Raw genomic sequence first — 23,317 nt, forward strand, 5'->3', positions numbered from 1 at the left:
ACCACCATAAAAATTATGAAGCGCCTGCATGTGTAGAACTTTTGCCAAATATTTCTAAAAATGTACTTCGATTTTCAACATCCCCAGAAACCCAGTTCAGTAGCAGGAGAAGCAGGTATTATTACCCTGGTTTCACAGATGAGATTCTGAAAGGTATGTGACTTGCCCGAGACCTCAAAGCCGCTAAAGTAATGGAGCCACAATTCAAACCCAGGCCTTCGGCTTCCAAATCCAATATTGTCTCTACCACATCTCACGGCCTCCCCACAGGGCCGTGCGGTGGACTGCTGGAGAGATGAATGCAAAAGAAAGCAGAAATGTAAGGCTTGAAAGCCTCTTTGGAATTTGGAGGCACTAAGCATTAGCAAACTACTGAAATGTCATGCTCAGAGAGTCTAACAAGAATTCAGTAGCGATGGGAGTATTAGAATGGCTTCAGAACTTATAAGTATTTTCTTTAAAACAAAGGAAAATGCACAACACGTTCCCAGTCTCCACTTTCTCGAATGTGCTGTTCTATGTCTCAAACACTAGATTCTTCTTCTCCTTCTGTATACACCAGATTTATAGATTTAGTATATTTTCTCAGTACTTCCTGTGCACACTTTCTATTTAAAAAATCAATATTTATACCCCACATATTTAATTCTTATACTATTGACATTCAGAAAGGATGTGAGGAGGTTTCCCTGTATCTGGCATTTTGGCTTAGTATGAATAAATAAACAAACGGAGAAATTAGTCTGGATCTACTTCCACGTGTCATACTTATTTAATATGCAGACCTTGTTCAAACCTCTACAGCTGGCCAAGTTGAAATAACCATCTTCTAAAACAGTTGGCATTATATTTAAGGTGCAAAAAAATACTCATAATGGCTCCCCCACCAGTGAATTTATTGTATGGAAATACCACTCCTCACATTCCAACTCCGTGTGTACATATATGAACACACAGAAGCAATTACGTGCGTAAAAATTAAAATACCATTGCTTACACTAGTGAAAAGCAGAGAACATAAATTTTCAACAAAATCTGAATGGTTAAAGACATCATAGTAGATCAAACCTGATGGAATACGGAGCAACTGCTAAATGATTATTTTGAAGAATTTGTAGCAATATGCAGTTTTTGTGGGTTTTTTTGGTAGAGGAAGAAAACTCGAAATCAAATCTACCCTCTGATTCTAACCATGAAAATATGATATTTTGCATGTGGGCAAAGACTTAAAATGATCATAGAAAAGTTAAAGGGTCCCCCCACCCCTTTGGGAATCAATCAACAGTATTTGGGTAATTAACAACAAAAATAAGAAACAGAATACCTTTTGGCAGGCACTAGCTAAAATCGAGAAGAAAAACTGTAGGTTGCTCTGTCCTAACTAAAACGGGTACTGCAGACATGGGGTGATCCCACGGACCATGTGGTGTTGCACCTGAGCCCTGACTTTGTACCACATGGAGAAAGTCCAGAGCAATGAGTGGGAGATAGTCCAAGTCCCTCTGGGCCAAGGGCTATCCTTCATGTCATCTCAAAACTATACACACATGCTCTACATTCCATGTATCTATTAGGGCATCAAAGTCCCAGACAGCATATCTTTAAATCACTGGATCCCAAAGGGAAACCAAAGTTGCATGAGAAGGGAAAATACCACACTGTGGGAAAAAATAACCATTTTTGTAAGTCTTTATTTTTTAGTTGCTCCTCCCATAGTAATGCACTGAAAGGCATAACAGTTTATATTGTACAAAGCATTGGAAGAAAGTACCTCAACTTGCCGATTATTTCAAAATGAGACTACAAACAAAAAGAAAACAAATCTGGTTCCTCGATAAAGGGCAAAATAACTGAATACAGTCTGTTATTTACGTCTCTCTTTTAACATAAGGTCTGGAACACTTCATTTTACAAATAGGATTAACATGAACATAACAACGCACAAGCTTGCAGACAACCAGCATAAAATATGGGGTACAGTTTTTAATCAGGAGAATCATGCTTTCATGAAAGAAATTATAATCGTTTATACAATTGAATCAATTTCAGTATTACAAAAACTAAGTTGCATCTATTCGTATTTAGCTCATTAAGAAGGAAAACAAAACAACAACAAAAAAAGGAATGTTAAGAAAAGCCAAACACCATTTGGCACTCCCATACACAGGTCGAGTCACCTTGGTCCTTGAAATTCAAAAAGGGGTGTGCCTCGGACGTCAGAAAGTAGTGGCTGACTGGAACAGTGCTATTTTAATCAACAAACAATAGTTTGCCAACAAATAAATACATGATACACGCAACACATACAAAAAATTAAACATTAAAAAACAGTGACATGATTGTCTAAAATTAAGATGTTATTACAAGGATTTGGCAAACCTTCTATTAGCGTAGTGGTACAGCGGTACTGGTGATGAACAGGTTACTTCACTGACTTAACCTCTTTGAGCATTGAACATCCATAGTTTACAATATACACATACCCTTGTTCCCTCGTTTTAAACAATGTACTTAAAGAAGGCAAAAGTTAATGGGGAAAAAAATACTCCCTGTTATCAGTTTCTATAATAATCAAGTGTGCATTTCATCCAACTACTTCTGTCTTCGAAGGGTTAAATTACATAAAACTTTAACAAAGCAAGAAAATTAAATCTGTAATTAAAAGCAACTGTTCCCAATCATGTGTCAGGTGATCTTGTACAAAAAAGAATTCAGTTTCTATGGAGTGTTCATTCGTATCAATGCTGCCATCTTAACTACTCCTCTCACCCACCCACTCCCAGGGGCAAGGTGAACGGGAAGACGCCTTCTGCCCAGCAAGTTTTTCATTTTTATTGAATCATTTTAAGTCGCATTGATCCTCCAGAAGTCAGCAGCTGCCTTTGCTGTGCAAAACAAAATATCGAGAATAAATAGTTTCTTTTTCTTTCTTTCTTTTTTTTTTTTTTAATCATTCAGTTTAAGGTCCCCAGACTTTACATGAGTGACCCTTCAGGTTTATAAGGCATTCTGCTCAGCAGTCTTTTAAATAGTCCTATGTGAAAAAGCCATGCTACCGTTGGACTTGGTCCCATTCTGGTCGACCTTGGGAATGTCATACGTGGCTTATGGACTGGATAGCACTGGATTCCGCCGCAGCCCTGGCCATACTGTGCCACACGTTGGAAGAATTGTGGGATGAAGAATGGAGGGACTCCTTGTCGGACAATGACAACATCATAGCATATGCCTGAGGTAAAAAGGAGAGACTCGGTAAATGGCATTTGAAAAACATCACTTTTCATTCGAAGGATATCTTTGGTGAATGTTACAAAGAGAAGGGACCCTGAGAAGGAGCATCCCTCACGGGTGTGTTTGGAAGAGTGCGGGACATTTTCTTGTGCTATAATGACATGGAGTTACTGCTGGCCTTCGTTGCCTCGGGGCCACAATAGTGACACGATCTGCAGAACAAAAAATTAATGACCCAACCTAGAATGACAACAGCGCCCCCATTAAGAAACAGGAGCCATGCCCCTCCCCGACCATTAACTATAATAACCATCCATCCACTGTTTATGCACATGTTCAACTCACCCCAAATATTACTGAATGCTTACAACTGAAACTGCAAATACAAATAAGAGACAGGCCTGCCTTGACAGTACTGTGGTCCAGGGGAAACAGTCCCAAGGACTCCTGCACTGGATAATTGAGAGCACTGAAGGTGAAATGACTCGCCCAAAGTCACTCGCCTAGAGGGAAGGAGGCATAAGTAAAACTTATTTCTGCCCAGCTTTGAATGCTTTGTCCACTTCCCCTCCACGCTTGAAGTATTCAATGCTGACACTCAAAGACCTTGAAAGTCGAGGTAAATCAAATCGGTTCTACCAAAAAATGAAACAACACAAAAGACCCAACAAAGTTCTAACCCTGTGCTCCAGTATCTGCCAGCAGAAGGTGCACAGGGGTGCTCTGTGAAGAAGTGCTCTTTCTTCCTTATTATCACGTCAAAGTCCAAATAGCTATTCAGAGAATCTCCCCATTTGCTGCCAAGTAAAATATTCAAATGAAATGTTTGGTCTTGACTTAGGAGTGAACTTTTCACTGTTGATTTGTTGGTCTCATCCACTGCTAAACTTGCTTGTCAAAATGCTGCTGAAGAGGAATCATTAAAGTCCTGCCAAAGGCATTCCACCGTCGGTAAACAAAGACAAAATGCCTCCGTTGTTAAGCAGAATTTCATCTCTGGGAGTCGTGCTGAGACATGTGGCCGGTCTGTGGTTTCTTCCGTAATCATGGCATTCAGTTAGAAAATCTGCTCTCGCAGACTGATTTTGATTTGCTGGGTCATTGCTCTCAATGTACACATTTGACTTTTATGTATGCTATTTGCCTTCCGGACCTCTACAAAATCTCCGCAGACATGTTACAAATATTTCTTAAGCATCTACTCTATGCCAGGCACTGTGCTAGGTCCCAGGGAATCAAGGATAAAACATAGAGTCTTTGTCCTTTGTAGGGTTTAAAGTGTGGGTGAAGTGAGCATTGAACTTTATTCCAATGACATACCCACATTTAGAGATCAAGATGAACACTATTCTGAAATGGTTTTAACAAAACTCATTCTTTTTTTTTTAACTAATTCTGATATGTGGAAAAATAAAAGGGATTACAAGAGAAAATTTTGAAATCCTGAGGTTGTTTTTGTTTTTTTAAATTTATTTTTGCCTGCGTTGGGTCTTCATTGTGGCGCGTGGGCTTTCTCTAGTTGCGGCGAGCAGGGGCTACTGTTCCTTGCGGTGCGCGGGCTTCTCATTGTGGTGGTTTCTCTTGTTGCGGAGCACGGGCTCTAGGCGCATGGGCTTCAGTAGCTGTGGCTGGCGGGCTTAGTTGCTCCGGGGCATGTGGGATCTTCCCACACCAGGGCTTGAACCCGTGTCGCCTACATTGGCAGGAGGATTCTTAACCAGTGCGCCACCAGGGAAGTCCCGAAATCCTGTTTTAATCCTGGCTTTTAACCTGCCTCTATTCAGCTAGCTGCGTGACCTTGGGCAAGTTGCTTAATCTTTCAAGGTTACTTCCCTCATATGAGATGTGGATAATAATAACAAAAACTTAGCTCCAATGGTTGTGGAGGAACCACAAGAACTAACTTACATAAAGTGCTTAGCTTAGTGTCCCTGATGTAAATAGTACCTGTTATCATGAAACGAATTTTTGTAGGATAGAGTTTTTCAGGGAAAACCCTATACAGAAGGCAGCCACTGTTGTATTGGTCAACTATTTTGGATTCAATCACTATAAAAATCACAGAGTAAATATATGAGTTTTGAGTAAAGCATCTGAATCTATTCAGATTCTAGAAAATGATAAATATGGAATGTCTGCCTTTTGGTAATCAAAGGAAATAAACATTTTCATGCACGAGGATCAGTGCTGAGCACATAACTGACAGTTAATGACAACTAAATGAATGAATAAAGTCTCATGAAACAAAGTCAGTTTGCAAAAAGGCATGACCATCTTCAGATTGACATATATATGACATTATCAAGTAATAATAAAAATATGAGCTAAAATTGCAAAATGCAAGTATTTCTTGTGAAGGTAATTGTTAGCCCAGCTGGGCCGGGACTTTATATATCAAAATGCTGGTACTGAAATACATCATTTCCATTGTCTTTAAGTTCCCAGGACCCTTTGCTTTCTATCACTGTGACAGTTTCAGGAATTTTCAGGTATTGTGCCTTATAATGTCATAATTTGGGGTGGAATAATTAAAAGAAATTTTAGAAAAAGAAAGAAAAGCTGGCTCCCCCAGTTTCTCTGATCCACTAGCAAGGAAGAACGGGAAATCAAGAGTTAAAAAAATATATTAGACACTTCTTATGGCTGTCTCCACGTGAAAATGAGATGTCTACTCTGGCTGGTTTACTTTTAATGTTAGAAAATGAAAAATTCATTTTTATCCTCATTCAATGATAGAGCAGGAAGGGATATTAGACATCTTCTCCACTCACCCCACTTTACAGTGAGGAAATGATACCCATAGTTGTGAAGTGATGTTCTCAAGCTCATAAAGCTAGGCAACTCCAGAGTTGAGGCTGGGTGCTTTCACTTCAATTCAGAAAGAACATTTATGTTGCCTATTACCATACATGATATCTTAAGACTTTTTATTGACTTTACTGATACTTTCAAACTTGTATTATCCCACTGGAATGTTTTCCCCACTTTAGTTGCGATATGACCACATTTGCTGTTAAGACCAGTGCAAAACATCTCATCCAAATAAGAAATTTCCAGATGTAGGAGTTAATATGGTCACATGGTTTGATATGTCAGGCCACCTCTAAAATGAACTCTGGATCAAACAATTAGACCAAAGTGACCAACAGATATAACAACAGAAAGTTTCTTTTTTCTTTCTAAAGAAAGAAATGGACCTGAATAAACAACCTGGCTGAGTGCAGATGTCAAGTAGAAAGGACTGACTTCCCTTTTTTGTGAAAAAAGAACTGAGGCTATGTTCAGTGGTATTTATAGATCCTTAAATGGATTTATTTTGGTCGCCATAGTGCTGATAGATTGCTATAGACCTCAATGAACTTGGGTACCACTCATTCATTCATTCATTCATTCATTCAATAAAAATCGATAGGGTTTATCTCCAGGTGTGCCATTAAGTTGCTACAGACTTTTGGCAATTCATTTCATCTCTGACCTTCTGTTTACTCCTAAATTCTATCATTAGATGACTTATTTATTAATTATGTACAGTAAGAAACAAAAATAGAGGACAGAATTCACTTTCCAAAAATCTCAAAATGCAATTAGGTTGACAAAAATTATAGACACAAAGCATTAGAAAATAATTCTGAAGTAATATACAAATAGGTGCAAGCGAACATTATGGACCATCTATACAAAGGCAATGTAATTGCAAAGGAAAGGGAAGATTATTGTAGGTCAGGGTTTGACACAGAAATTTCTGTGCAGAATCCAGTCATATTAATTACTGTAGGGGTTGACTATTTTGGATTCGGTCATAGACAAAGATTTGAACGTTTTGAGTAAAGCACCTGAACCTGCTCAGATTCTAGAACATCGCAAAGAGCATCTGCCTTTGGTGTCAAAGGCACAATGTCATCAGGATGCTATACTGCAGGAGAGTATGTACCTGTGATTTGGACTTTCTGTGTAACGGCTGTTTAAGTTCCTCTGGCACATGGGAAGCACTGAAAGAAGACACCTCAGCTTCAGTATATTGATTATCTTCCATTTTCCTCATTTTGAGGCTATCTGTGAAGTGCCTTATATGATCTAGAGCAGAAAGTCCAGTTTTATATTCTTCCTCTTTATACCTAAAATGAACCAATGGGAAAGCACAGAGGGTTTTTTTTTCTTTTTCAGTTTGATATCCAACCAAATCACTTTTCATTTGAGTCTATACACTTGTCAAACATATTATATTTGCAGTAGAAAGTAGCCGGCGTCAATTCTTGGGTTCTTTAAAAAGCTTACAAATATTCTATCTTATAAATATATTTCTTTTCAGATTTTTCATGACTAAAGCAAGAGTATATCTGAGATAAAGAATTAAAGTCAATGACATGGGAAGTCAGCAATGCAGTGGAGACAGAGTTCATATGTTTATAATTTCCATTTAAAATAAAGCCAGTTACGATTATACTTGTTTGGCACCAATTATCCCTATGAAAATATAATATTCCCATCAATTTAACTATTGGGCTGATTTTTTCCATTTAAATATTTATCATCTATATAGATTCCAAATATATCAAGTAAAGTGAAATTTATCTCAATAATATTTGAATAATAACACACCAGATAAATTGAATAAATTAGATAATGTTGAAATCTCTATTTTTCTTTGAGTAGAAATAGGTAGAGTCTAAATAAGTGATTGTGTACTTGTGTAGCTTTCATTTTACCCTTCCTTCCTCAGGTTAATCAGAGTTTCACAAATACTGATGTATTTTCATGCTTGCGGATTATGTTGATGGCCACTTTGTTTCCATCTTTTAAAAATTAATCCACTGTGTATGCCTTGCTAATTCAAGTTTAGTTTTTATAGTTTATTGCTCGCAAATTGCTTATCACCTGGAATAGTGCACTAATGGAAGAACAGAGCAGCAGGAATGGTAACCCTATGCGGATCTACTTTTGCTTCTCACCTCATTGGGGACGTCTTGCAACTCATCTCCAGGGCGCTGGTGTCTTCATAGTCATCCTCATGGTTTCCTTCATGTAAAGTACTTGTCCCTGGTTCCTTTCCTGTTTTCCCAGTAATATCATTGTCTTCATCCTCCTCATCTAACAACACCTCGTCTTCCACCTCTTCATCATCCAGTAAGTCTGAATTTTGACTGGTCACCAAAGGCTTTTCATCTTTAAAGTGACTGCCATTCATTCTTTCAAAAGCATAAAAAAGAAAGAGGTTCAATTACTGGTATCATTTGTAAACGTGCAGTTAGCTCTATTATCACGTCTTCCTAGCAACAATTTAATTTTCAACATTTGTAGAGCAAACTTTTTATTGTTTAGGCTTTATGGCAACCATGGGAAAACCATGTAACCTCACAAATGAGAAAATGAAGAAAAAAAATAATTGTGTGATTATTCAGATTATAAATAGAGCCTCTGGTCGAACTGGGAAAATAATCTCGGTCTCCTATTTCTTATCAGGACTTTGCTTGATAAATGATATTGTTATATAGGATATAAAAAGCACACAAAGGTTTTCTCTAAGTAAAATTACCTAATTACCATATAAGTATGCACCATTTAAAAGAATAGATTTCTGGAAAACTCATACCCCTGAGCAACACTGCCAAAGCTTCAATACACATGCTTCAAGTGAATCTAAGAGTTCAAAGAAAATGTTAAAATAACCGCCAAGGACTAACCAGTATTTGCTATTTCTAGGTGACACTGGTGGGTATACGGCACTTAAACACTCTACTGAGACTTGAAAGTGTTTGAGTGCTCGTTTATTCGTACTTTGTTCAAATTACCCTGGATGATCTGAATGTAAAAAAATTCCTTGTTTCCCAGGATAACACTGGGGTGGGAAATGATATAAAAATGTAATTGTACAAATATCTCTTGAAGCTTACTTAGCAAGTGTGTATAACATAATGATGCAAAAGAAGACTATTATATTTAAAAAGCCATCTGTAATATTTGAGTCTGTGGTGGCAAGGATTGCAATACATGATTCGAAAGTTTAATTATAAAAGAAACTTAATAACATAGAAGTCCCCGTTTAAAACTTTGGAGGGCATTTATGAAACTAGGATAAGCTTTTCAGGCTTTAAAGTAAACATTAAAATATGTGTAACTTGAATTTAAGTTTCGCTGTAAGGTTTTAAAGTTGAAACTGTTATAAAACAATTATAAATGTTTTGAATCTCTCCTCCTAACTTCCTCCTTTTAAAGATATATGATCAGGGAAGTTAAGGCAGTTGCCCAAGTACAGAAAGCTTGATAGAAACTAAATCATCCTAGGCATCCAGGTGTCCTGATTCCTGGGCCATTCAGAATCTTTCAATTTTGTCTTGCTCCTTTACCTATTTACTAATTCAGAAAACTTGCTGAGACTGCTAAATTATTGTTACAGTCATGTACACTTTTCACATTTAATGTAACTATTTTTCAGATTATGGAAAATCAGGTATCAGCGATAGACCCCCATCACTTTCCCACATTTAAAAAAAATGAGTACAATTTAATACTTAGATTTCTCAGGGCAAAAAAATACATAAATAAAACAATTGTGGATGTGACAGATGCACACAGTAAAAATTCATTTGACCAGAAAAAGTCATATCATCATTAAGTTTTTTTATACAATCCGTCTCTTAACCTCTTTTATCAAAGAATGATGAAAACATGTTTTGCACAGACAAAAATTATTAGTTTCCAGTTACACTGCCAACTTGCTAGCTTGAATGGATCGAAATTGTTGTTTTAAAGAAATGAAAGAAAAAGTAAAAGAACAAAAGAGTGCATGGATGAAAACCAAAAGTAACAAAGCCAACGTGATTAAGAAAACCTATTTGTTAATTATGCTTTCAAATGTGGCAATTTATGGGGGTTAAATTATTCATCAAAAGTAGTCTGATAGGAGTTGAGCGGAGAAAAGTTGGATGACTCAGTCTTCTTACTTCTATGCTGTTTAGACATGTTGAAGCCAGATGTTGCAGCTTTATGGTTCACAAAATCTCCAGCTAAGGGCTCGAAATCTGAATAGGAGTCTCAGAACACAAATGGTGCTTTTTGTTCGCTATTTCTTATTTGTATCATGTAAGTATCATTAACAAAATGTCAAAATTATCAAAAGATCATGACTGTCTTTCTTACTTGTCCTTAGTACTTTGTACTTCTGATATCTGCCTCACCTCTCTCTCTCTCTCTCTCTCTCTCTCTCTCTCACACACACACACACACACACACACACACACACACACACACACACGGGCAAGCAGAGGGAAAGACATCCAACTGCACAAAGTTACAGTTTTATCAGACTTCTGAGAGGCTGGGAAGAGTCATGCAATAGCAGATATTCTCTCCTTGTTCCCTTAGAAACAATTTTATACAAGTTGAAGAACAGAGTCGTCATATATTTTTATGTTATCTTGGAAAATAATGTTTATTTGATACTTGCCTTAATGGAAAAAAGTATCTAAAACAATTAACTTTGACTTTTAATAGCATCAAAGATAGAGAACACTAACAATAACACTTGCATGATAAAAAGTCATGGACCTTTCATTAATTTCCTGTTACATTAAAATGTACATTGCAGCATCCGAATTTAATAGGCCAGTGGATAGTTATATTCAGAACAACATAGCTCTCAATATCAGATATTTAATTGTAACATAGATAAGAAAAATTAAACCCAGTAGTTTGGGTAAAATAATGTTTCAGTTACATCACATAAAATGTAAAATACTAGATAAGTATTCATTATCATTATCAGCATCATTAAAAGTTTTTCTATATGAATTAAGCCACATGTGCTTGATGTTGATAATGACAAGAGGGAGCCAGTGCACCTTAAAAACAAGGATGATTATACCCACTGAAACAAACACGCCAGAATTAAATGAGGATGCACCTGACAGCATATAAGGAAGGGATAGAATCTTATTCAGAAGTCACAAACGGTTTCTAAAAAGATATCTGGATGACATTCAATAAGTATTTTATATGTAAGTATCTACAGTATGTATAAATATATACATACATATATATATATAGTCATATAATATATATAGTCATATACTCTCTGTATACATGATATATCATATGATCTATAATAGTAACCACTGTTAGCCAGTGATTCAACTGAACCCCTGTGGTGGCTTTCCCTTCTAGTTGGAAAGTTTTGATAAAATATTCTAATTAGCTATCAAGAGAGGCAGAACAGAACGGTGGTAAAAGCCTGGGCTCTGGAACCACAGAGCCCAGTTGAATCCCATTTATTACTTAGGTGACCTTGGGCAAATTATTTAACCTTCGATGTCTCCATTCCTGCACTCATAAAATTATATAACAGTAGTTGCTATCTCATAGGGTTATTAGGGTAATTAAGTTAACTAATAATATAAGGTGCTTAGAAGACCATTTGGTATTTAATCTGCACTAAATAAATACCAGCCATTGGTGGCAGGAGTAAAGTCGTGTCACAAGAGTGAGCACTGCAGATGTATTTGAAAACGTTCATTTGTGAAATCATCGACTTTAAAGAGGAAAAAACAAGCTTTACCTCTCTTCTGTGTTCCTGGGAGACTGGCTGCCATGGTTGCTATTCCCGATGAAATTTCGAATTTCTGTGAAGTAAGCATCTTCCTTGTCATCGAGAATCGCACCTGTACTTTCCAGTTCAGAATGAGGCGACGATGTGGCCGTACCTGAGGGGAGAGAAAGCCTTTTGTGAAAAAGACAATTATTTATAGCGCAACTTATTTTGAATCTCATACCTTCTTCATTTGATCAGTGTTGTTTCCGAAAACAGGCTTTTTCGAATATTAATAATGATAACTTTAGGATGTCAAAGTCTTCCCAATTTTACCACAGTACCCATGCCAGTGAGGAATGGGGGTTATTTTGAACCGTTGAAATAGTGAGATACAGTCACCCAAAGATGCCGTTTCTCCCATTAGCTTCCTCCTTTTCCCACTGTAACATGGGAACATTTTAATTTGTAGAATGAGAATATGGGGTGAGGCAAATTATAGAAAGGTCTTACATACATTCTGCAGAAGAAACTGTATACCTGGTTGCAGTCAATATGTATTTATTGCCCCTGTGCTAAAGTATGTTATCAAATAAAGACTGAACACATGCTGGAAATACTGCATTTTGATTTGGTGGATTAAGCCGTGGGTAGACTCAGAACACACCAGTCGAGAGACAGTTGTGGTATAATATTAAGAGGACAATATTGAGTCTGTGGATTACAGAATGATTGTCAGCTTCCTTACCTATAAAATTAGAATCAAAATGCCTGTATCACAGATTATTCTAAAGTTTCCATAAATTTACAAATTATAAACACTGTATAACATGTGGTCAAACTTTATACTAACATTTGCTTCATGCTGTTTAGCGTGCCCACAAAATATCTACAGTTTAATAGTTCATCACAATAGTCTAGATGACAAAAACAAGAGGTTAGAACACCCCTCAGCTTAACAAAGTTATAACCTGGACCAAAAAACAAGTATTCAAATTTGACACATTATATCTTTAACTTATTTATTTTCTGAAATAATTTTGACTAGAAAAATTATAGGGGTATATTGTAAGAAAGTGTAGCCACTTTTGTGTATTGGATTAGACTTCTGCCTCTAAAGTCCAATATTTTAAAACCATGATCATTAGATTTTTGGCTTTAAGGGAAACGAAGAGTATATAGTTCATTCAAAATCATAAGCAATGTTCCCGTACAATAGAGGACGGATTAATAATAAAATAATTTCCTTCAGGGCTTCCCTGGTGGCGCAGTGGTTGAGAGTCCGCCTGCCGATGCAGGGGACACAAGTTCGTGCCCCGGTCCGGGAAGATCCCACATGCCGCGGAGCGGCTGAGCCCGTGAGCCATGGCTGCTGAGCCTGCGCGTCTGGAGCCTGTGCTCCGCAACGGGAGAGGGCACAACAGTGAGAGGCCCGCGTACCGCAAAAAAAAAAAAAATTTCCTTCAGTAAAGATTACTACTTTGTATAAACCCAACTTTTCTCTGTTCTTAAAATCCTTTTCAGGAGCGGCATGCACAACCCCTCTCCTCACTTCTAAGTCATTTCCTTAATTCTCTAGAAACAAATTATGGCTACATAAGTTGGTTTCACACACACATGCCAGCTGCTAAGCATTCGTTAATCGTTTATTATCTAAGCATTAGAAGCCAAAGGCAAGAAAACCTACCATGTCTTCTGCTAACTATGCGCTGGTACGTCTGGGTTAAGGGAAGGCTAGTTTTTTGCCACTTTTAACTTAATTCTACATTGGAATCTGTGACCAAAACCACACACCACTATCATTCGCTACGGGTTACTCTGATCATGTTGACAGTCTTCAATCACTCATCTCTAATCAAGGTCCCCTGGAGAGGTCCTCTGAACTGCAAGCCTTCTGCAAAAGCAAGCCATGGTTTCTAGGTTAATACTCAAGAGCGTGGCACTCTGGGGCTCCACTGTGGCCATCCTGCCAGGCTGGGGGCCACGTTCTGTGCCAATAGATGGAAAGATCGTTCTCTGCAATTTAGGAAATCTTGGTTCATGAGTCTCCGGTGAGTTCGGGTCATGGTTCTCTTCGCTTGAGACTGCCCACTGAGATGAATCCAGGAGAAAATAAAATCATCCACATAAAACTCTGAGTTGTATATTATTCAACGATCACATCATTCACTTCATTCAAAAATCTCAAGGGAAACGTGCTGCAAATTTGCACAACAGGATCTGATTCTCGTGTCAAAGTGGAACGGGAGAATGATCACAGCTGTCTTTTAAAATAAGAAAAATAAGCTACCGTCTCCTCCTCAAAACACAATTGATGACCTACCAGACATGTTCCCATTCTCGTGCTTCTTTAGGTGTCTGTCTAAGTTGGTTTGTTGACCAAAACACCTATCACACAAGTGACACTTAAAGGGCTTCTCTTTATTGTGGATGTTGCGAACATGCCGCTGCAGGTTAGAAGATATGCTGAATGACCTGTCACAGTACTTGCATCTGAAAAACAAACACAGAATAAATATTCGCAAGCAAATCGAAAGAGAGTTCTCAAGACAAGCAAACCAGATCTCCAAAATTATCACTGTAGAGAAGATTACTATCCACACAGCCAAAACTTCAATTCCAATAAACAGACTTTGATTGCATTAAAGATGTTCACGACTTCATAAAAAACCATAATAAAATACTTCATAAAACACCATAATAAAATCACAAGTTTATGAAGGTAATCAGTTCTAATACTTCAAGTAAAGCTCACAAAATTAAAAATATTAAGAAATAGTAGTTTTGTTTTACCTTCTGCTTAGGACAATACAATTAAATCTTCTGTAAACAAACATGAAACAGATTCACATATTGTTCAAATAAAGTAAAAAGATCATTTTTTAATTCGAAACTTCTGAGCCTGATTAAATAATTTCTTAGTAAATTCACTTTCTCAATTGCTAATCCTGAAGGAGAAATTCTGTTATCTTCTCCAAAATAACAATAAAGGTTCCAAACTCTTAAAACTGGGGCAATGTAATAGTTTAGTCTGATACCAAAGATACTGATTTTCCTAATCTATAGTTATTAGGGGCCCCCAAAGCCTTTATTGTGTTAACGTTTAAACTGTCACAAAAGAAAGAGTACCACTAAATTCTCCTTTTCGGATAAAAACCCAAGGTCTTTGCTAACCCCCTCTCTCTGGATTCCCCCCAGTTTTCCACTTTTATTTTTCCTAGAGTCTGTGGTGGTTCTGAACCAGGTCAGTTTTTTCAGGAAAGTACATATTATTGCCTGGCTAATTGTTTCTGCCTTCCATGATATTTAAGACAAAAAATCATAAATTACTGAAGTTCTCCTTCAGTCACAAAATAAAAATGTAGCCTCCCACCCTCTCCCCTTCCCACCAGCTCTTATGGTGAGGAAGAAAAGTGATAAATGACAAGATTTTCTCCTCTGGCATTTTAAAGGGTGCATCGTCTGTTTATATGATTTTTTGGTACGTGTGTTGCGTAAAAGGAAAAATCAACTTTCTCTAGATAACTTTCAAGTGAAAATTTCTAACTTAGCAGCCAAAAAATCCGAAACTCATTCTTCCGTGTGTGAAGGGCCCTTCTCCCACTTCTGAATGCAGACTCAACAGTTCGAGGGACTCTACATCAGAAACTGCCCCACTCCATTCAAAGTGTTTGGGCTTTATGGCTGTGGGCTTTATGGCTGTCTCTACATGATGCCAGATGTCCAGTTAGTTCGGTGGGGAAATAAATCTGTTAAACTAGTTACTTTGTCATAGTATCAGTAAACCAACTCAAGGGCTGACTTAACTTCCCTCCTAAAAAACCATTCTGGCATCATGAGGTTCCTCAAATTTAAATGAATGATATTAATTTTAAAATGGGTAAAATCCCACATTGATAGTAGTTGTAATATTTAAGCCTCTGTTTTTGAAAAAATATATATATGGACTCTTGGCTTTCTTTGAACTTCCAAGGCCCACTGCAAGGAGAACCATGGTACAGTTAGCACAGTTGTGTTGTCCTAAGCAGAATAACCTAGGAAACACTGATAGAGAAAACTTAAACTCCCATCAAACTTTTTAGAAAAATTTTCACTCAAAATACTTTCTGCACAAATCATGAGGAAGAGAGATTTTGTCTTTGACATGCTTCCAACTGTCTGCTTATAGGCACAGAAGCTGTAAATCCAATAAATATCATCCACTCTAAAAGAATCAGTCAATAAGGAAGTTTTAACCAAAAACCATCTGTTACTTTGTATCTTTCCTCTGCTAATATCTTGGCCAAATGTCTGAGTGCTCCTAAATAATAATCATTCCATTCTATTCCAGTAAATTAGCTGGTGGTCAAGAAACAGCTCAATTCAGAGCCTAAGTTTCAGAAATTCTAAAGAGCAATACATAACACACGCGTGAGCATACACGATTAAGCCTTCCTGGTTACTGGATGTAAACACAGGGGTCAAGGGAGCCTTTCAGATCATGGTAGGAGATTAAAAACGCTGACTTGAGAGTTCCAGAACTGGGTTTTAATTTGGGGTCTATTAATACCAGACTTTACAGAAGGCAATTAGCATCTGTGGATCTAAATTTTTTTACTTGTAAAACAGAAGAGCTGGACAAATAACTGTTTAAGGTCTTCAGCTATGAAAAATTCTGGTTTGCGTTTTTAAAAATATACGGACAATAATAGCACCGTTTACAGGGTAGAATGAAACCACTGAATTCAGGTACAAAAAAAGAGTAAAATGAGCATGGTATCATAGTCGCATACCAGACCCTTGGCCATAACAAAATGTAAGTGTGGAAATCTTTCCTCCACTTAAGCAGAATTCCTTGGATGTGACATTTTCTCAAAAAAGGGAAATCATCTAACACTTCCCATTTTTATATCTTTCTGAGACCTACTATATCAAGCACATTCTATCACATATAAAGTCATTTATAAATATCACTTATGATTAGTGATTTACAAAACATGTAGGCAAGCAAAGAATTTAAGAAAATACTTTATTATTTTCTGAGTTTAAGTCCCTCCAGTTTTCCTAAAATTTCTCCTAAAATTTGAACACTCTTCAAATGAACATTGGTCTGCCCATTTTCTTATCCTCGTATGTAAAGAAGTCTTTGAAAGCTGATAATTCGTTTATTTTAATGACAAAAGCATTCAGACAAAAATAATTTTACACATATGCAATGCATAAGAATTTCAAATAAATAAATAATAAATAAGTAATAAATAAATAACATTCATTCTTTGAAGAAATATTCATGAGTACCTAATACTGTGTGCAAGGCATACACATTCAACAATGTAGGTGATATTTTAAAACTGGAATGGAGAATGGTGGTTAGTTTCGTTTGTTAGTAAACAATAATATTAAAATTAAACACAGGTGCCATGTGTCATATGGCTAATTTTGACACTTAAGAGAATAAGCTAAGAAGCACTTGAGAAATTGTTGACCGAATTGCTCCCTTCCTATAATATATTCTATTTTATCTGTTCTACCCCTAGCTCCCTTTTCTTCCTCCTCTCCAGGTTTAACATTTATTCTTTAAACCTCCTAATGGGACCTGTAGACATTGACTTAGCTGTACTGGGAAAACAAAGATATATCCGGGTTGTTAATTCCTAGCAGAGATTTAAGGCTTGGAAGAGGGAGGCTGCAAGATTATGATTATTGTCAATTAAAAAGGCATGAATCACTGAGGAGAGAGAGCACTTAATTTTAAAAATGTATAACAGTTCTTAAACGCTTATTCTATACTAGACACTGCTAGAACTTTTAAACTGAGATATAAGAAGACGATTCAAGAAATTAGGACTTTTCTAAATTTTAACCCCAGCCATTAGTTAATTCTTCTTTGACTCAAAATTGAACAGACAGACATTCACAAAAATAGCCTCTTTTAAAATTGTGGCAATGAGCCTCCTTTATTACAATATTTATCAAGACATTTAGTAAAAATCATTGTCAAACCTGTAAGGCTGCTCTCCTGTGTGGGTTCTCAAGTGCCGTGTCAGGTTCGCAGATCTTGGAAAAATCTTGCCACAGTATCTATTATGAAAAGATGTTTATAAGAGAAAGTCAGCACAATTGACTGTATTCCACTCAAGCTGCATAGAAGCCAGATGCTTATTCCTGAATTAATTAATCTTGCATGGAACTCACATGTCTTTGGTATTTAAAATTTGCAACAAAGCCATTCTACAGATATAAATAACTCTACAAATAAAGACTGCGTTATGAGATCCGGTTGAATTTGCTCATGCATAAGCAAGCAGTTTATGAAAACAGACTTGAGTTTTGATGACCCCCATGCTCCTCTTTTATTAACTCTGTATCTTTACATTCACAAAACTGAACCAGACAAGGGGATTAAAAAATGACAAGAGCCTGTGATTCCGGGTTGATGTAAACAGATTTCAAATGTTTCAACTCATTTTACATGTTAGGCACAGTGACAACTCTCTGTACATTGAGTGGTATCAGATCGGACAAGATTCTAAGACCTCATCCATCAAGGTATGTTCCTATAAAAGCTTTTCTGGAAAGAAAGTGACACATTTTCCAAACAGCAGATAAATTGATATGCCTGAGTCAGATGCCACAAATTTCTGAAGACAATTCAGAAATTGTAAGTATGATTTATTAAAAAAGAAAACAGAAACCAAAAAAGAGCTTTACTCTACTACTGATGAGTAACAAGAAACTTATTAACTAGTTTTCTTCACTTATCGACCTTATTTGTCCTTCATTAACAGCCTTATTCTTCAATGCCATGACAATTAATAAATATATGCTTGAGGACAGTAGTATTATACCTTTGGATGAAAATAATTAACTGTGAAAGAAAATTCATAAATATCAAAGTGAAACAAGTAGATAGCATTTGGACCATTTCCAACCTCATTTATCACAACCAAATGGCCTGTGTTAAAATTTTCATTTAATAATAATTTTTTTAAACCACTATTTTTATATCCCACTAAATAAAGAGTACTTTGAAGTGCTTGAGATCTATCATGGTTGCTATTAATCATCCAATCAAGAATAATTTCCAAAACAAACAGCAGGGCCTTTTGAAATCAGAGGGGAGATTTTTGGAAAGCAGGCCATGATTAACTTTGCAGTTACCTGCAGGTATAGCGTTCCTTTCCTTTCCGCAGGAGGTTCTCTGGCAGGGCGTTGGGAGGAGCTCTGAAGTTGAACATGGAGGGAACCGACTGTAGAAGCTCACTGGCCTCAGGTTTCAGGGCACTGAAGCTCTCCAGCTTCTCCGCCATGTTTTCAATAGCTGACATCTGAAAGGCAAAAGCACAAGACCATGAAGGATGGGGCAGACATCCTTCCTTCTGTAATTATCTCTAGCAAACCAGGAACAGATTAATAAGAGGGAAGCATCAAATCTGCTGAATGCCAGGGGCTGTAGAAAGAGACTGTAGTGTCCCAGTATTAAACAAATGAGAGAATTCATTGATCTCAAAGATAACAAAGGTAGAATTAAGCTTACAAAGTGCCAAGTGAACTTTTCCATAAGCCCTTAGTTAGACCATTTTGTAATAATTTGATATACAATTGAGCAATGAAATACATGAGAGAGAATAAAACCGTTAGATTTTTTATTAAATTAAGAGACAGCATTAGTATCATGCTGTCAACGATCACCAGGCCCACCTGTGAATGACTGACTGCAGGAAGGAAGAAATTAATACATCCCCTCCAGAGGCTGGCTGGAACCAGGAAATGTTTGACTTTACTCCCTCCTTTTCTAGTATAAAAGAAGCTTGAATCTAACTCTGGCAAGATGGTTCTTTGGGACACAAGTCCACCATCTTCTCGGTCTGTGAGATTTCCGAATAAACAGTCAAAAAAAATAGTAAACTGGAAATTATAGCAAGAGATCCTGTATGCCTTGTCTAGGTAATAAAAACCATAGGAAGTAGGGAGTCCCATGAAAAGAACTCACAGCATGAAAAACATCAGGTGTTCCAAAGTTATAGCTTTAGCCAAATGTATGCAATGCAGAAAGAAAAAATTAAATGTGTAAACAGTCCTTTATGTTAAATTAATATCTGGATATACTAGATTTTTAAGTGTGATTATGTACAAAGAATTTTGGTGAAATATTCATTTGTCATGGACAAAGATTAAGTTGAAATGACAGTTCATGATATATTATCATAACTTCACATAACCTGGCACGGGCATTGTAAGTATGACCAAACTCTTAGAGCAGTATTCTTGAAGAAAAACTATCCTGCCTGGTTCTTCCCCTCAAAAAACCTAATTTATTTTGCTTATAATCTTCAAGTTTTTGTCTTCCTGCACACATATTCGACAGAGTCATAAACAGAGGGTGGCATTTACTTTCAAAGGCAGCTTGATCCTGTCTATAGTTAGACAGACTCTCTCACCTTTCCTTCAACCCTCCCAAAATGTTGTTTCCCCCATGCTCACATTTTATTTGGAAGCTGCTTACTACTGAATTTTTAAGAAGAAAAAGCAAACTCTCAGGCCATCTTGTAAAATCAACTCACCCATTGTTTATTTGGTTCTCAGGGCACTATGCCACTGGAGAACTCACAAAGCTGTTTAAAAGGTGTTTGCACTCTGTTTCTCAAAAGGCAGGGGCGGTAGACCAGAAGACCCCATGCAAGGATTAAAAATGTTAACAACTATACATTCAAGCAACCGATCAACCCAAGAAAAAGATTCTTTTGCTGATAAGATGGTAAGACAGAGTTGGAGTTCCAATTTATTATGAGTCCAGGTTAAAAATAAAAGGCAACACTTCATACTCAAAAAGAAAATTAACAAAATTTATACTCTGCGGACACACAGCTGGACAGAATACCACTGACTTCTTAAACTGGAGCAAAATCTTAACCGAATGGCCTAAACATGATTCTCTTCTTACAAAGGGAATATTGTATGCTTGATTCTTCAAATGACTATTCATGTTGTAGTTAGCTTTCTTTCTTTTCCCTTTATCCTGGAGCCTGCCCTCTCATTTCATGCCCAGACTCCTAATGCTAGCTACAAATTGCAATGTACAGGGTACCACTGCCAATTTGCCAAATGTCTTTCATCAAACACGGTGCAAAAAAAATCTCAGAGGAAAGTCAAGATACATTTACTTGTCAGACGACAAATGTGAACGCACTGGGAGGCGGTAGGGGCTATAAGCTCAGGGGTTTGATTCATAATCACTCAGCTGCTAAAACATTCTCCACAGATGCAAGCGGACAGCACATTTGTCACTATGAAGGATTTTGACACATACTGATCACAGGGCAGAGATATAAAATGATGCTGCTGTTCATAGAGGTTGAAGGAAACTCTGTCCCTGCTGAATATGGTCATTATCCCCCTCTAACCAGAGCATTAGCATTTTCATATTACTTTGGATTTTATTTATTAAAAATCAATCCAGAAATATTTTATGATACTATTTTATTTGCATTTATTCCTTCTAATTGTTGCTTGCAGAAAATCATTCTGATATTCCACCCTCCATGGAATAAATTGTCTGAGTGAAAAATGACCTCTGGCCTTCAAGCTGATTAGCAGTAACAAGCAGGGGTAAGGGGCATGACCGCATATATTTATTGGGAAAAATAATAAGTGCATGGGTGATGATTATAAATGTTTTATTTATGTACATTTAATATTTGAGTAAAGTTTCATTATCTAGTGGTTTTAAATCATTTGAGTGTCCGCCCTGCCGACACACTCGGATTCCTGGGGCAATACATCTTGTAGAAACACTTTCCTTTTATATGGAAAATAGCTTACTCATGACTATCATTATTCTCGGCTTTCATCTCCAGCACGTATAAACTACAAGTCCTTCAAGTTATTTAAGAGCAATTGGCTGTTGAGAAATGTGTCTTGCTTTAGTAGCTGCTAATAGCTCCTTTTAAAGGAAGATCACTGTGATTACTTCACCTCAAACTGTTTCAATTTGGGAAAAGCATTAAGAAATAACAAAATATAGTACGGACTTGATGACTAAGTAACAACATTCTTAAAGATAATAAGAAAAAGAATAGGGGTTACCCAAGCGCCTTTCTTATAAGCCACCCCCCACCTTTGGCTTGGGGTGTCAAATGAAAAGAGGATTAAGTCAGAGTGGGGAAGAGGGAGAGAAGAAAGATGGGAAGGGAGCTGAGGGTAGCTATTAACACCACATACGCAGACACACACCCCCTCTCCACTTTCTTTCCGGCTAGCAACCACCGAAACAATATAAAAGCCATCACTGAATCCTTCCTCTCATCTTCCAAAGATTTGCTCTCACAGCACTTGACATCAGCTGAAAAGAGTAAGTTTCTCCATTAGGACAGATAGAAGTGACTTAGATTGACATATAGACACTACTATGTATAAAATAGATTAATAAGAACCTACTGTATTGCACAGGGAACTCTACTCAATACTCTGTAATGACCTATATGGGAAAAGAATCTGAAAAAGAGTGGATACGTGTATATGTATAACTGATTCACTTTGCTGTACACCTGAAACTAATACAGCATTATAAATCAACTAGACTGCAATAAAAATTAATTTTTAAAAAAAGTGACTTAGACATCTGCTAGTTGGGGTAGTTTAGCCATTCTGTGACCAACAATCAGCCCTGGTCCATATCTTGGATTAAGGTGTTGGATTAAGATGAGTTTTATCTAATGTATGGGTCCAAACCTCAACTTTCTCTAGCTATCTGGGCTGACTCATGTGATACTCCTCTTGGAATAACATGCATTTTGTAGAAGTGGTAAGTTTTGACATTCATTTTAAAGTCTGACTTGGTATTTTAAAAATCAAGATGAATTGGGATAAATGAAACAGAATCTAGCTAGATATACTTTTCAACTATGAAGAAACCAATGAAGGGGGAACAATGTGTACTACAATGAAGAGGACATTTGCTGAGAATGGGGGAAAAAAGGAGGAAAAATCACATCATATATTTTAAAAACGTATTGCCCTCTGTCCTATTAATGTCGTAGGCTAATCTCCGATCAGTAAATGACAGCTTTTTTCCTATGGAACAGTAATTTTTATTTACATATATTGTAGTTGTTGATGGTATCTGCAGCCAGATGTCTGGAAAAGGAAGTCATTTCACCCCCTTCCAGTCCCCAAGGGGCTATTAACTTTATACTGACGCAAACTAATATTTAGACACAATTCCCTAGCTCCTACCAAAAAATGTAGCTATCTCTCTCGTCAAATAAAGTTAGTATTTGTAAAAACATTTCAGCAGGCAAGATATCATCAACTGGGTCTGAAGCACTTAGCTTAACATTTTTTATCTGGCAGCCAATAATTGATGACATAAAGAAGTTTCTCATTAAAACTATTAAAGTGACAATCTGATTATACAAAATGATATGTCCAATGGCACCATGAATTATGTGACCTAATGTTTCACAAATTAGATTACACATGGCTTTATCATAAAATAACTAACTTTTCATAAATAACTTATGATGGGAAAGTTTGTAGATTTGGTAGTTTTCTATATTTATTCACTTGATAATCTAGAGAAATCTT

General features: G+C 36.8%; 1 protein-coding gene across 4 annotated transcripts in view; it reads right to left on the reverse strand.

Annotated features, from left to right (window-relative positions):
* Positions 1–1,699: 1,699 nt before the first annotated feature.
* MECOM (MDS1 and EVI1 complex locus) overlaps positions 1,700–23,317 on the reverse strand; it is a 565,849-nt gene continuing 544,231 nt past the window's right edge. For all 4 annotated transcript variants that reach the window (XM_082655558.1, XM_082655556.1, XM_082655557.1 and 1 more), the window contains 7 exons: positions 18,893–19,059; positions 17,735–17,812; positions 14,076–14,245; positions 11,783–11,927; positions 8,181–8,417; positions 7,163–7,346; positions 1,700–3,229 (listed from right to left, as the gene is read on the reverse strand). In XM_082655558.1, the coding sequence (XP_082511684.1) occupies positions 3,095–3,229; positions 7,163–7,346; positions 8,181–8,417; positions 11,783–11,927; positions 14,076–14,245; positions 17,735–17,812; positions 18,893–19,059 (1,116 nt within the window). In that variant the 3' untranslated portion in view covers positions 1,700–3,094. The remainder of the gene's footprint in view (positions 3,230–7,162; positions 7,347–8,180; positions 8,418–11,782; positions 11,928–14,075; positions 14,246–17,734; positions 17,813–18,892; positions 19,060–23,317) is intronic.

Source organism: Grampus griseus, assembly GCF_964374135.1.
Source record: "Grampus griseus genome assembly, chromosome: 5".
NCBI classification, from domain to species: Eukaryota; Metazoa; Chordata; class Mammalia; order Artiodactyla; family Delphinidae; genus Grampus; species Grampus griseus.